This window comes from Lepisosteus platostomus, chromosome 5 (assembly GCF_059453375.1).
Source record: "Lepisosteus platostomus isolate fLepPlt1 chromosome 5, fLepPlt1.hap1, whole genome shotgun sequence".
In the NCBI taxonomy this organism is placed as follows: domain Eukaryota; kingdom Metazoa; phylum Chordata; class Actinopteri; order Semionotiformes; family Lepisosteidae; genus Lepisosteus; species Lepisosteus platostomus.
In genome coordinates this window covers 549,099-561,169 of record NC_142615.1, presented here as the reverse complement: position 1 = coordinate 561,169, position 12,071 = coordinate 549,099, and the positions used below count along the sequence as shown (strand labels likewise).

The window sequence follows — 12,071 nt, the reverse complement described above, 5'->3', positions numbered from 1 at the left end:
ATACAATGTAGACGGGCTTGGGGGACAGTAAGGAGGGCAGAATTTGAAGAGCGGAGGTTGCGAGGTGGGGAGTAGGGCGATAATAGTTCAGACAGGTACTGAGGTGCCGAGCCATGCAGAGCCTCATAGGTGAGCATGAGGATTTTAAAGTCTACGTGGAATTTGACTGGAAGCCAGTGCAAGGACTCCAGGATAGGAGTAATGTGAACACTTGCACTAGACCTGGTCAGGATTCTGGCTGCTGAATTTTGGACATAACTCGCTGTACGTAACTGAAATTGTACAACTCGCCGTGTTAGCTTGTGTAGAATCTCCATGGAGGCCTTAATTTCATTAGTGGAAAATGATATTTGCAGGATTCCTTGTCCGAGACGCAGCCTGTGGGGATCAGGAGCTCTGTACAAACACACAGGGGTCTGGAGTGCAGTCAGGCAGGACGCCGAGACAGAACAGTAACCCACCAGCCAGCCCCAGTCACAGGCAGGAGCTCTTAATCGTCAATGAGCAAAGAGCCAGCCTGTCAGCCTGGAGCGATCAGGCCCACTGGAGAGGCTGACAGGAGAGCCTGCCACCAGCTCCCGTCGGTTTGATGAATCCGAGGTTTTTCCCCCCCTTTTCCCCTGTTGGAAAGACACGGTTTCAGTTTTAAAACACGGAATCATGTTTCTCTTGCTCACGAGTCTCTCCCAGAGAGGGAGCCGAGGTGCAGTAACAGCACTTCTCCACCGGGGACAGTGTGCGTCTGGGAGCAGAAGCCTACTGCGCAGATCCTCCCCTCCAGCTTCTCCACCCTGCTGTGCCACATTCAATCTGGTTGTCGAGCAGAGTTACTGATCCACTCCAGCTTGTATTCAGTTATACGACAGTGTGATACAACAGAGTAAGGCAGAGGGTGAGTATACTGGTGTAAGGGAGGGTTAAAGCTTCCACCATCTGCACCTTTCCTGCTGCGGACCCTCATCAACTACATTTCCCAGCAGGCCATGGGGGGGAGAAGGGTGGCCAACGGACAGCCTCCCCTGGGTTGAGGAGGGACAGGTGCTGTCAGTTCAAGCCTGCAGCCAGTGTGGAGAATGAGGGGTGTCAGAGCTCAGTCGTTCTGCTTGGGAGAAGAAAAGAAGTCCTAGTTGCATAGAAGCTGTTATGAAGAAAGACATGAAGAAGCTGCTTTTAATAAAACAGGAACAATCCTGCCACCTCAGGACTCCATTTTAAGAATTTAAAGCATCTCATTACACACCCTCCCACCTGCAATCCCATACATTCTGTGTCTTTTTCAGTTCATAGTGTGAATCTTTGGTGTCTCTATGACATTACCCAGAAGGCAGTGCTGGAGTAGCTCACTAATAAGGATCAGCTGTTCTGATCCCCAGGCAGCAGAGTCGCTGGCTGACCAGAAGCTGAACCCAGCAGTGTTTCAGCTCAGAGAGGACAGCAGGCCTGTCCTGTCCCCGTGTCCAGCAGATCTGGGCCTAGTTGACAACCCCAGCCCCCCTCTGCAGCTCTCAGGACAGACTCACTCACAGCCACAAGGTAAGGAAACACAGGGCTCTTTATTCACAGTGCAGCACACAAGACTCCAGAAACCACAAGACAAACCCCTAGTTCGTACCTGAGCTCTAGCTGGACGTGCAGCCAGCTTCACCAGACCTCCTCCCCCTGACACAGCTCAGCTCTGCAGCTCTTCCCTCCTGCTCTGCTCAGCACAACTGCTCTCTGTCCCCAGCAGCACCAGACTGAAGGCCTCCCCTCCTGCCTTTTAACTGTCTCCCCACCAATCGTCTTCCAGCAGTGAGGCAGGTGATTGTGGGGGCAGACTGCTCCGCTCGGCCTTCTGGGGAATGTAGTTCAGACAAGAGCCGCTGTCTCGCCTGGACCTGCGGCCCTCTTACAGTGTGGACAGGGAGTGGTGCAGGAGAGCTGTGAGACCAGATTGTTGAGCTGTTTTGTGGTCTTTCTGACTTGAGATGAAAAGCAGAGGGGTAATGGATTAATCTTCCTGGATGGCAAGACAAATCAATGTACTTATTGATGAGTGAAGAGATTGGGGCTGTGGGCTGTCTGGTCCTGTAGTTCAGAGGATCTGGCTACAGGCTTGTATGTCTGTGGTTGTGGGTTCAAATCTGAATGAATCGGGAGTTTTGTTTTTGAAGACAGTGTCACTATCAGTGATAGATTGATCAGTGAAGAACTGGGAGCTGGTTGCTGTGTGTCCTGTAGTGTGAAGGTTAATGCTGTGGACTCTGAGCTGTGTGGCTGTGGGTTCAGTTCCCAATGTGAGTGAGACTTTTATTGTGCTTGAATCATTTGGCTTCACTCATCCACAGTAACAGGGTGATAAGTGTAGAGGTGGGGTCTGTGTTTGTGTGGCTCTGTAGTGAAGAGGTCAGGGCTGTGGGCTCAGAGTGGTGTGGTTGTGGGTTCAAGTCCTGCTGAGACCTACAGCTTGTTTTGGGTTTAATTCTTCCCCACAGTAAGAGAGTGATAAGTACTGGGGCTGTGTCTGTGAAGAATCTCTAGAGCAGAGGGCTAAGTCTCTAGACTCATGGACACCTGGCTGTGGGTTCAAGTCTGAGAGAGACCTGTTGCTTATTTAAGTTTAATTCTTCCCCACAGTAAGAGGTTGATAAGTACAGAGACTGGGGCTGTGAGGTGTGTGTCCCTGTGGTCTGGAGGATAAAGCTGAGAACTCAGAGCTCTTTGGTTGTGGGTTCAAATCCCAGTAAGACCTCAGGTTTGTTTTTAGTCTCTTACCCACAGAAACAGGTTGATAAGTGAAGAGATTGATCCTGCAGTGTGTGTGGCTCTGTGAAGTGGAGCTTAAGGCTGTGGGCTCATAGCTGCAGGGTTGCAGGTTCAAGTCCTCCTGAGCCCTACAGCTTGTTTTGGGTTTAATTCTTACCCACAGTAAGAGGTTGATAAGTACAGAGACTGGGGCTGTGAGGTGTGTGTCCCTGTGGTCTGGAGGATAAAGCTAAGGACTCACAGCTCTCTGGTTGTGGGTTCAAATCCCAGTAAGATCTTAGGTTTGTTTTCAGTCTCTTACCCACAGAAACAGGTTGATAAGTGAAGAGATTGAGCCTGCAGTGTGTGTGGCTCTGTGGAGTGGAGCTTAAGGCTGTGGACTCACAGCTGCAGGGTTGCAGGTTCAAGTCCTGCTGAGAATGGCTTGCTTTGTCTTTAATTCTTCTCGACAGAAACGTGTTGATAAGCTGGGGGAGTTGTAAGGGTGGGTGGGAGGCCCAATAGAGGAGAGGGTAAGACACTGGCCTCCCAACTGCAAGGTCCTGGGTTCAAGCCCAGGCAGGAAGGTGTGTGAGAGAGAGAGATGCAGGGGGTCAGTGGCAGGGACAAGTAACTAGATGAAGGGAGAGGGGTCTGGGATTTACCTTTTACTGAAACGTTTGACACTGTTGGAATTTTTCAGTAAAAGGTAAATCCCAGACCCCTCTCCCTTCATCTAGTTACTTGTCCCTGCCACTGACCCCCTGCATCTCTCTCTCTCACACACCTTCCTGCCTGGGCTTGAACCCAGGACCTTGCAGTCGGGAGGCCAGTGTCTTACCCTCTCCTCTATTGGGCCTCCCACCCACCCTTACAACTCCCCCAGCTTATCAACACGTTTCTGTCGAGAAGAATTAAAGACAAAGCAAGCCACTCTCAGCAGGACTTGAACCTGCAACCCTGCAGCTGTGAGTCCACAGCCTTAAGCTCCACTCCACAGAGCCACACACACTGCAGGCTCAATCTCTTCACTTATCAACCTGTTTCTGTGGGTAAGAGACTGAAAACAAACCTAAGATCTTACTGGGATTTGAACCCACAACCAGAGAGCTGTGAGTCCTTAGCTTTATCCTCCAGCCCACAGGGACACACACCTCACAGCCCCAGTCTCTGTACTTATCAACCTGTTTCTGTGGGGAAGAATTAAACCCAAAACAAGCTGTAGGTCTCAGGAGGACTTGAACCCACAACCAGAGAGCTGTGAGTCCACAGCCCTAAGCTCCACTCCACAGAGCCACACACACTGCAAGATCAATCTCTTCACTTATCTACCAGTTTCTGTGGGTAAGAGACTAAAAACAAACCTGAGGTCTTACTGGGATTTGAACCCACAACCAAAGAGCTCTGAGTTCTCAGCTTTATCCTCCAGACCACAGGTACACACATCTCATAGTCCCAGTGTCTGTACTTATCAACCTCTTACTGTGGTTAAGAAACTGAAAACAAACCTGAGGTCTTACTGGGATTTGAACCCACAACCAAAGAGCTCTGAGTTCTCAGCTTTATCCTCCAGACCACAGGGACACACACCTCACAGCCCCAGTCTCTGTACTTATCAACCTCTTACTGTGGGGAAGAATTAAACCCAAAACAAGCTGTAGGTCTCAGCAGGACTTGAACCCACAACCACTCAGCTCTGAGCCCACAGCCCTGACCTCTTCACTACAGAGCCACACAAACTCAGACCCCACCTCTACACTTATCACCCTGTTACTGTGGATGAGTGAAGCCAAATGATTCAAGCACAATAAGAGTCTCACTCTCAGTGGGAACTGAACCCACAGCCACACAGCTCAGAGTCCACAGCATTAACCTTCACACTACAGGACACACAGCAACCAGCTCCCAGTTCTTCACTGATCAATCTATCACTGATACTAACACTGTCTTCAAAAACAAAACTCCTGATTTATTCAGATTTGAACCCACAACCACAGGCATACCAACCTGTAGCCAGATCCTCTGAACTACAGGACCAGACAGCCCACAGCCCCAATCTCTTCACTCATCAATAAGTACATTGATTTGTCTTGCCATCCAGGAAGATTAATCCATTACCCCTCTGCTTTTCATCTCAAGTCAGAAAGACCACAAAACAGCTCAACAATCTGGTCTCACAGCTCTCCTGCACCACTCCCTGTCCACACTGTAAGAGGGCCGCAGGTCCAGGCGAGACAGCGGCTCTTGTCTGAACTTCATTCCCCAGAAGGCCGAGCGGAACAGTCTGCCCCCACAATTCCCTGCCTCACTGCTGGAAGACGATTGGTGGGGAGACAGTTAAAAGGCAGGAGGGGAGGCCTTCAGTCTGGTGCTGCTGGGGACAGAGAGCAGTTGTGCTGAGCAGAGCAGGAGGGAAGAGCTGCAGAGCTGGGCTGTGTCAGGGGGAGGAGGTCTGGTGAAGCTGGCTGCACGTCCAGCTAGAGCTCAGGTACGAACTAGGGGTTTGTCTTGTGGTTTCTGGAGTCTTGTGTGCTGCACTGTGAATAAAGAGCCCTGTGTTTCCTTACCTTGTGGCTGTGAGTGAGTCTGTCCTGAGAGCTGCAGAGGGGGGCTGGGGTTGTCAACTAGGCCCAGATCTGCTGGACACGGGGACAGGACAGGCCTGCTGTCCTCTCTGAGCTGAAACACTGCTGGGTTCAGCTTCTGGTCAGCCAGCGACTCTGCTGCCTGGGGATCAGAACAGCTGATCCTTATTAGTGAGCTACTCCAGCTCTGTGCTGTCAGTCAGACTCCCAGTGTGCAGCAGTCTGATCTGCTCCAGGTGTGACAGTGCTGTCAGTCAGACTCCCAGTGCGCAGCAGTCTGATCCGCTCCAGGTGTGACAGTGCTGTCAGTCAGACTCCCAGTGCGCAGCAGTCTGATCCGCTCCAGGTGTGACAGTGCTGTCAGTCAGACTCCCAGTGCGCAGCAGTCTGATCCGCTCCAGGTGTGACAGTGCTGTCAGTCAGACTCCCAGTGCGCAGCAGTCTGATCCGCTCCAGGTGTGACAGTGCTGTCAGACTCCCAGTGTGCAGCAGTCTGATCCGCTCCAGGTGTGACAGTGCTGTCAGTCAGACTCCCAGTGCGCAGCAGTCTGATCCGCTCCAGGTGTGACTGCAGTCAGTCAGACTCCCAGTGCGCAGCAGTCTGATCCGCTCCAGGTGTGACAGTGCAGTCAGTCAGACTCCCAGTGCGCAGCAGTCTGATCCGCTCCAGGTGTGACAGTGCTGTCAGTCAGACTCCCAGTGCGCAGCAGTCTGATCCGCTCCAGGTTTTGCAGTGGAGGATGGGAGTCTGCTCTTTGCTGGCTGCATCAGGGGTGACACCAGAGACCCAGCCCTTCCTGACTGGCCAGTGTGAGAAAAACAATCTCTGATCGTCTCTGCCTGTGTTTCCCTGAGCTCGTACCCCGACCAACACAAGACAAAACCACACAACACCACACAGCTACACACAACACTTCCTCAGCTCCCGCCCGCCCACGAGCTGCAGACCGGTTTTCCCTCAACCGTCTGTCGCTCCAAGACGCCACACGAAACTCTCCCCGAGTCTCCAGACTCGCTGCTGCAGGGCTCGTCTCCCTCCCTCGGACCCCAGACATGCACACCTGCAGCCCCACTTCCTGCTTCTGCACTGGTCACCTGACCAGCTGCCCCTCTGCCTTCTGGGGAATGTGGTCCCGGTCACCTGACCAGCTGCCCCTCTGCCTTCTGGGGAATGTGGTCCCGGTCACCTGACCAGCTGCCCCTCTGCATTCTGGGGAATGTGGTCCAGGTTGGGACTCAGCTCAAGGCGTTGTTTTACACTTTATATTAAACTTATTTACCGCACTGTCCTGTGGTTTTACTCTGATTACTGCGGTATGGCAGTCGATCACAGGGAGCGAGGGGGTGGGTAGAGAAACAGTTTTGCGAAAAATCGTTTTTATTTCTGCAACCACGACACAAGCACAACGCCGCCCCAGGCGCTGTCCCCGCCCCCTCCCCCTCATTGGGTGAAGAAGGTGGGCAGCTCATTTCCCAGGATGCACTGCTCCTCGGCCCCGTGGGCGTCGATGGTGACCAGGTAGGCCACGCCCCCACTGGAGCCGTCTCGCGCCATGGCCAGAGACAGGGCTGGGGAGAGAGAACAACAACACTTAACACAACACCACACACTGACACACCACACACTGACACACCTGGCCAGAGACAGGGCTGGGGAGAGAGAACAACAACACTTAACACAACACCACACACTGACACACCTGGCCAGAGACAGGGCTGGGGAGAGAGAACAACAACACTGGTAACACAACACCACACACTGACACACCTGGCCAGAGACAGGGCTGGGGAGAGAGAGAGTGTACAATAACACAACACACTGACACAGTGATGCACTCAGGACACAAACACACCTGGCCAGAGACACACAGCGCTGAGGAGAGACACGAAGAAGAAGGGCAGCGAGGGGACCAGGCGAGGAAGAGGAAGGCTGGCGAGGAGGAGGAGCAGGAGGAAGGGCAGCGAGGGGATGAGGCGAGGAAGATGAAGGCTGGCGAGGAGGAGGAGCAGGAGGAAGGACAGCGAGCGGATGATGTGAGGAGGAGGAGGATGAGGAAGAGCAGGAGGAAGGGCAGCGAGCGGATGATGTGAGGAGGAGGAGGAGGAGGAGGAAGGACAGCGAGAGGACGAGGTGAGGAGGAGGAGGAAGGGCAGCGAGCGGATGATGTGAGGAGGAGGAGGAGGAGGAGCAGGAGGAAGGACAGCGAGCGGATGATGTGAGGAGGAGGAGGAAGCTCACTGTTGACCACGAAGCGCTGACTCTCCTCTCGGCTCATCCCCCTCCGGAACTCCGCGTCCACGAATCCGTACACATAGAAACTTCCAGAGCCGCCCACGGCGAAAGGCTGTCTGGCCAGCAATCCGTCCAGCGTCACATAGACCTGGGGGAGACGGGCACGGTGTCCACTGTCCACTGACCACTGACCACAGACACTCCCACTGTCCACTCCCACTGATCACTGATCACTGACCACTCCCACTGACTGACTGACACTCCCACTGTCCACTGACCACAGACACTCACACTGTCCACTCCCACTGATCACTGACCACTCCCACTGATCACTGACCACTCCCACTGTCCACTGACCACTCCCACTGACTGACTGACACTCCCACTGTCCATTGACCACAGACACTCCCACTGTCCACTCCCACTGATCACTGACCACTCCCACTGACTGACACTCCCACTGTCCACTGACCACTCCCACTGACTGACTGACACTCCCACTGTCCATTGACCACAGACACTCCCACTGATCACTGACCACTGCCACTCCCACTGACTGACTGACACTCCCACTGTCCACTGACCACTCCCACTGACTGACACTCCCACTGTCCACTGACCACTCCCACTGACTGACTGACACTCCCAGTCCACTGACCACTCCCACTGACTGACTGACACTCCCACTGTCCACTGACCACAGACACTCACACTGTCCACTGACCACTCCCACTGACTGACACTCCCACTGTCCACTCCCACTGACTGACTGACACTCCCACTGTCCACTGACCACAGACACTCACACTGTCCACTCCCACTGATCACTGACCACTCCCACTGACTGACTGACACTCCCACTGTCCACTGACCACAGACACTCACACTGTCCACTCCCACTGATCACTGACCACTCCCACTGACTGACTGACACTCCCACTGTCCACTGACCACAGACACTCACACTGTCCACTCCCACTGATCACTGACCACTCCCACTGTCCACTGACCACTCCCACTGCCCAACATTCCCTCTGACACCGTCCACTCTCACTGACCACTCCCACTGCCCAACATTCCCTCTGACACTGTCCACTCCCACTGTCCGCTGTCCACCCCACTGACCGACACTCCCGCTGACACTGTCCACTCCCACTGTCCACTGACCACTCCCACTGCCCAACATTTCCTCTGCCGCTGTCCGCTGTCCACCCCACTGACCGACACTCCCGCTGACACTGTCCACTCCCACTGTCCACTGACCCCTCCCACTGCCCAACATTCCCTCTGCCGCTGTCCGCTGTCCACCCCACTGACCTGCCCCCCGGCCCTGCGGTCCCAGCCAGCCACGATCAGGTGAGCCGACAGCTCCTCCTTGTACTTGTAGGAGATGTTCTTCACCAGACTGGCCGCAGCGCGGACCAGGGGCTCCTCTCCTATCTCCATACTGAGAGAGAGACGGGTTAATAACAACAACCCCGTCTCCATACTGAGAGAGAGACGGGTTAATAACAACAACCCCGTCTCCATACTGAGAGAGAGAGACGGGTTAATAACAACAACCCCGTCTCCATACTGAGAGAGAGAGACGGGTTAATAACAACAACCCCGTCTCCATACTGAGAGAGAGAGACGGGTTAATAACAACAACCCCGTCTCCATACTGAGAGAGAGAGACGGGTTAATAACAACAACCCCGTCTCCATACTGAGAGAGAGAGGGGTTCATACAGACACACTGACTGGACACTCCAGTACATGAACACTGCACTGAGAGAGAGAGGGGTTCATACACACACACTGACTGGACACTCCAGTACATGAACACTGCACTGAGAGAGAGAGGGGTTCACACACACACACTGACTGGACACTCCAGTACATGAACACTGCACTGAGAGAGAGGGGTTCATACACACACACTGACTGGACACTCCAGTACATGAACACTGCACTGAGAGAGAGAGGGGTTCATACACACACACTGACTGGACACTCCAGTACATGAACACTGCACTGAGAGAGAGAGGGGTTCACACACACACACTGACTGGACACTCCAGTACATGAACACTGCACTGAGAGAGAGAGGGGTTCACACACACACACTGACTGGACACTCCAGTACATGAACACTGCACTGAGAGAGAGAGGGGTTCATACACACACACTGACTGGACACTCCAGTACATGAACACTGCACTGAGAGAGAGAGGGGTTCATACACACACACTGACTGGACACTCCAGTACATGAACACTGCACTGAGAGAGAGAGGGGTTCATACACACACACTGACTGGACACTCCAGTACATGAACACTGCACTGAGAGAGAGAGGGGTTCATACACACACACTGACTGGACACTCCAGTACATGAACACTGCACTGAGAGAGAGAGGGGTTCATACACACACACTGACTGGACACTCCAGTACATGAACACTGCACTGAGAGAGAGAGGGGTTCACACACACACACTGACTGGACAGTCTAGTACGGACACCAGCTCAGGAAGTGACTGACCTGTGGACGTCCAGCTGGTAGTTGACGATCTCGGCGATGGTCTGGGCGTCGGCCGCAGAGCCGGACAGAGCGCAGTAGATCTTGTCGTGCAGTGGAGACAGCTTGTTCATCACCCTGTTCACCACTGTCTCCCTGAGAGACACGCAGGGCACAGCTCTGAGCCCACCCTCCAGTGTGTGGACAGCAACAGAGCTGACCGGGCTGTGTGTGTGTGTGTGTGTGTGTGTGGACAGCAACAGAGCTGACCGGGCTGTGTGTGTGTGTGTGTGTGGACAGTAACAGAGCTGACCGGGCTGTGTGTGTGTGTGTGTGGACAGTAACAGAGCTTTCCGGTCTCTGTGTGTGTGTGTGGACAGCAACAGAGCTGACCGGGCTGTGTGTGTGTGTGTGTGTGTGTGTGTGTGTGTGTGTGTGTGACAGTAAAGGAGACTCACCCTGCGGACACACGAGAGTCTGACCCCAGGACGACCCCTCCATCAAACTCGATAGCGATGATGGTCGTCTAGAAAAAGAACCGACCATTACACATCGTCACACACACACACACACACACTAATCTTCACACACACACACCTTCACACACACACACACACACACACACGCTAATCTTCACTCACACACACACACACACTAATCTTCACTCACACACACACACACCTTCACACACACACACACACACACTAATCTTCACACACCCACACACACACACTAATCTTCACTCGCACTCACACACACCTTCACACACACACACACACGCTAATCTTCACTCACACTCACACACACACACTGTGGACTGGATATCTTCACACACACACACACTAATCTTCACACACACTTTCACTCTCACACACACACTAATCTTCACTCGCACTCACACACACCTTCACACACACACACACGCTAATCTTCACTCACACTCACACACACACACACACTGTGGACTGGATATCTTCACACACACACACACACACTAATCTTCACACACACCTTCACTCTCACACACACACTAATCTTCACACACACCTTCACTCTCACACACACACTGTGGACTGGATATCTTCACACACACACACTAATCTTCACTCACACTCATCTTCACACTCACACACACCTGGGGAGTACAGCTCCTGAGCTCTGGGGGGCACCAGGAGAAGCCCCGTCACCCACCCCCACGGGGCCCCGCTAACACGCGTGTCGCGGCGTGGAGCCCCCTGCCGGAGAGCAGGCAGAGGCAGGCGCCTGGTCCCGGGTTCGCGTCACGGTTCGACACGCACAGGTGCTCACACACACACACACACACACTTCATCTTCACCATCCTCACCCTCACCCCCGTCTCGCCCACGCCCGTGTCCCGGACTCACCCCTGTCTTCACCTCCCCCGACTGCCAGCCGGGCGCCGCGCCCTCCATGCTCTCCTGACGGCCGTGGGTACGAGTGGGAGAAGGGCTCCTGCTTTTATAGGTCAGGCGCTTCCTGGGTCCGACGCGGACACGCCACGCCACGCCACGCCAAGCGGTCACCTAACACCTGGGCGGGACGCGCAGCTCCTGTCGAGCGGACGGGACGGGACGGGACCGGACTGAGCGGCGCGGCTCCTCTCCGGAGTGAAAGTGAAAGTGAAGTCAGCGGCTCCTCTTGCGTGTCTGTGAACACGAGAGGGAGACAGAGAGGGCAGGGCCGATTCCGCCAATGAGACGACGACAACAACAAAATTCAATTAAAACCCCTCTTGTTTCCTATGGTGGGGGGAGGGTGATACTTTTAAATATATATATTACACACGTTCTATCTCTCGCTGCCCACCGGAGTCGCCCCCAGACTCGCAGTCCACGCAACCCACCTCACACCCACGGGAGCCGCCATCACTAACGCGCCGTGTTTGTGTCCGCGGGCTCAGGGAAAAGCCGCGGGCGAACTTCAAGAGCTTCGTCGCCTTCAAACCGCGTCACCGGCGCGACAGCCGGGCGGTGGCGCAGAATGAGCGCGTCAGAGAGTGTAAACTG

At 54.1% G+C, this 12,071-nt stretch overlaps 1 protein-coding gene and 1 long non-coding RNA gene across 3 annotated transcripts; both read right to left on the bottom strand.

Moving 5' to 3' along the window:
* Positions 1-6,669: 6,669 nt before the first annotated feature.
* On the bottom strand, positions 6,670-12,025 carry psmb9a (proteasome 20S subunit beta 9a). Of its 2 annotated transcripts, XM_088631989.1 has the most exons (8): positions 11,909-12,025; positions 11,430-11,711; positions 10,502-10,569; positions 10,068-10,199; positions 8,860-8,989; positions 7,549-7,690; positions 7,063-7,093; positions 6,670-7,009 (listed from the first exon to the last, which is right to left on the bottom strand). In XM_088631989.1, the coding sequence occupies exons 2-8, from the start codon at positions 11,475-11,477 to the stop codon at positions 6,751-6,753; spliced, it is 810 nt and encodes a 269-aa protein (XP_088488115.1). In that variant the 5' UTR covers positions 11,478-11,711; positions 11,909-12,025; the 3' UTR covers positions 6,670-6,750. The 2 variants fall into 2 exon arrangements, with proteins under 2 accessions (XP_088488115.1, XP_088488117.1); XM_088631991.1 differs by lacking the exon at positions 7,063-7,093 and having other exon boundaries at positions 6,670-6,878; positions 11,909-12,013.
* LOC148662303 (uncharacterized) lies at positions 7,719-8,844 on the bottom strand. Its single transcript, XR_015936746.1, has 3 exons — positions 8,197-8,844; positions 8,011-8,164; positions 7,719-7,980 (listed from the first exon to the last, which is right to left on the bottom strand). It is a non-coding gene; the product is annotated as an uncharacterized LOC148662303 (long non-coding RNA).
* Positions 12,026-12,071: the final 46 nt, after the last annotated feature.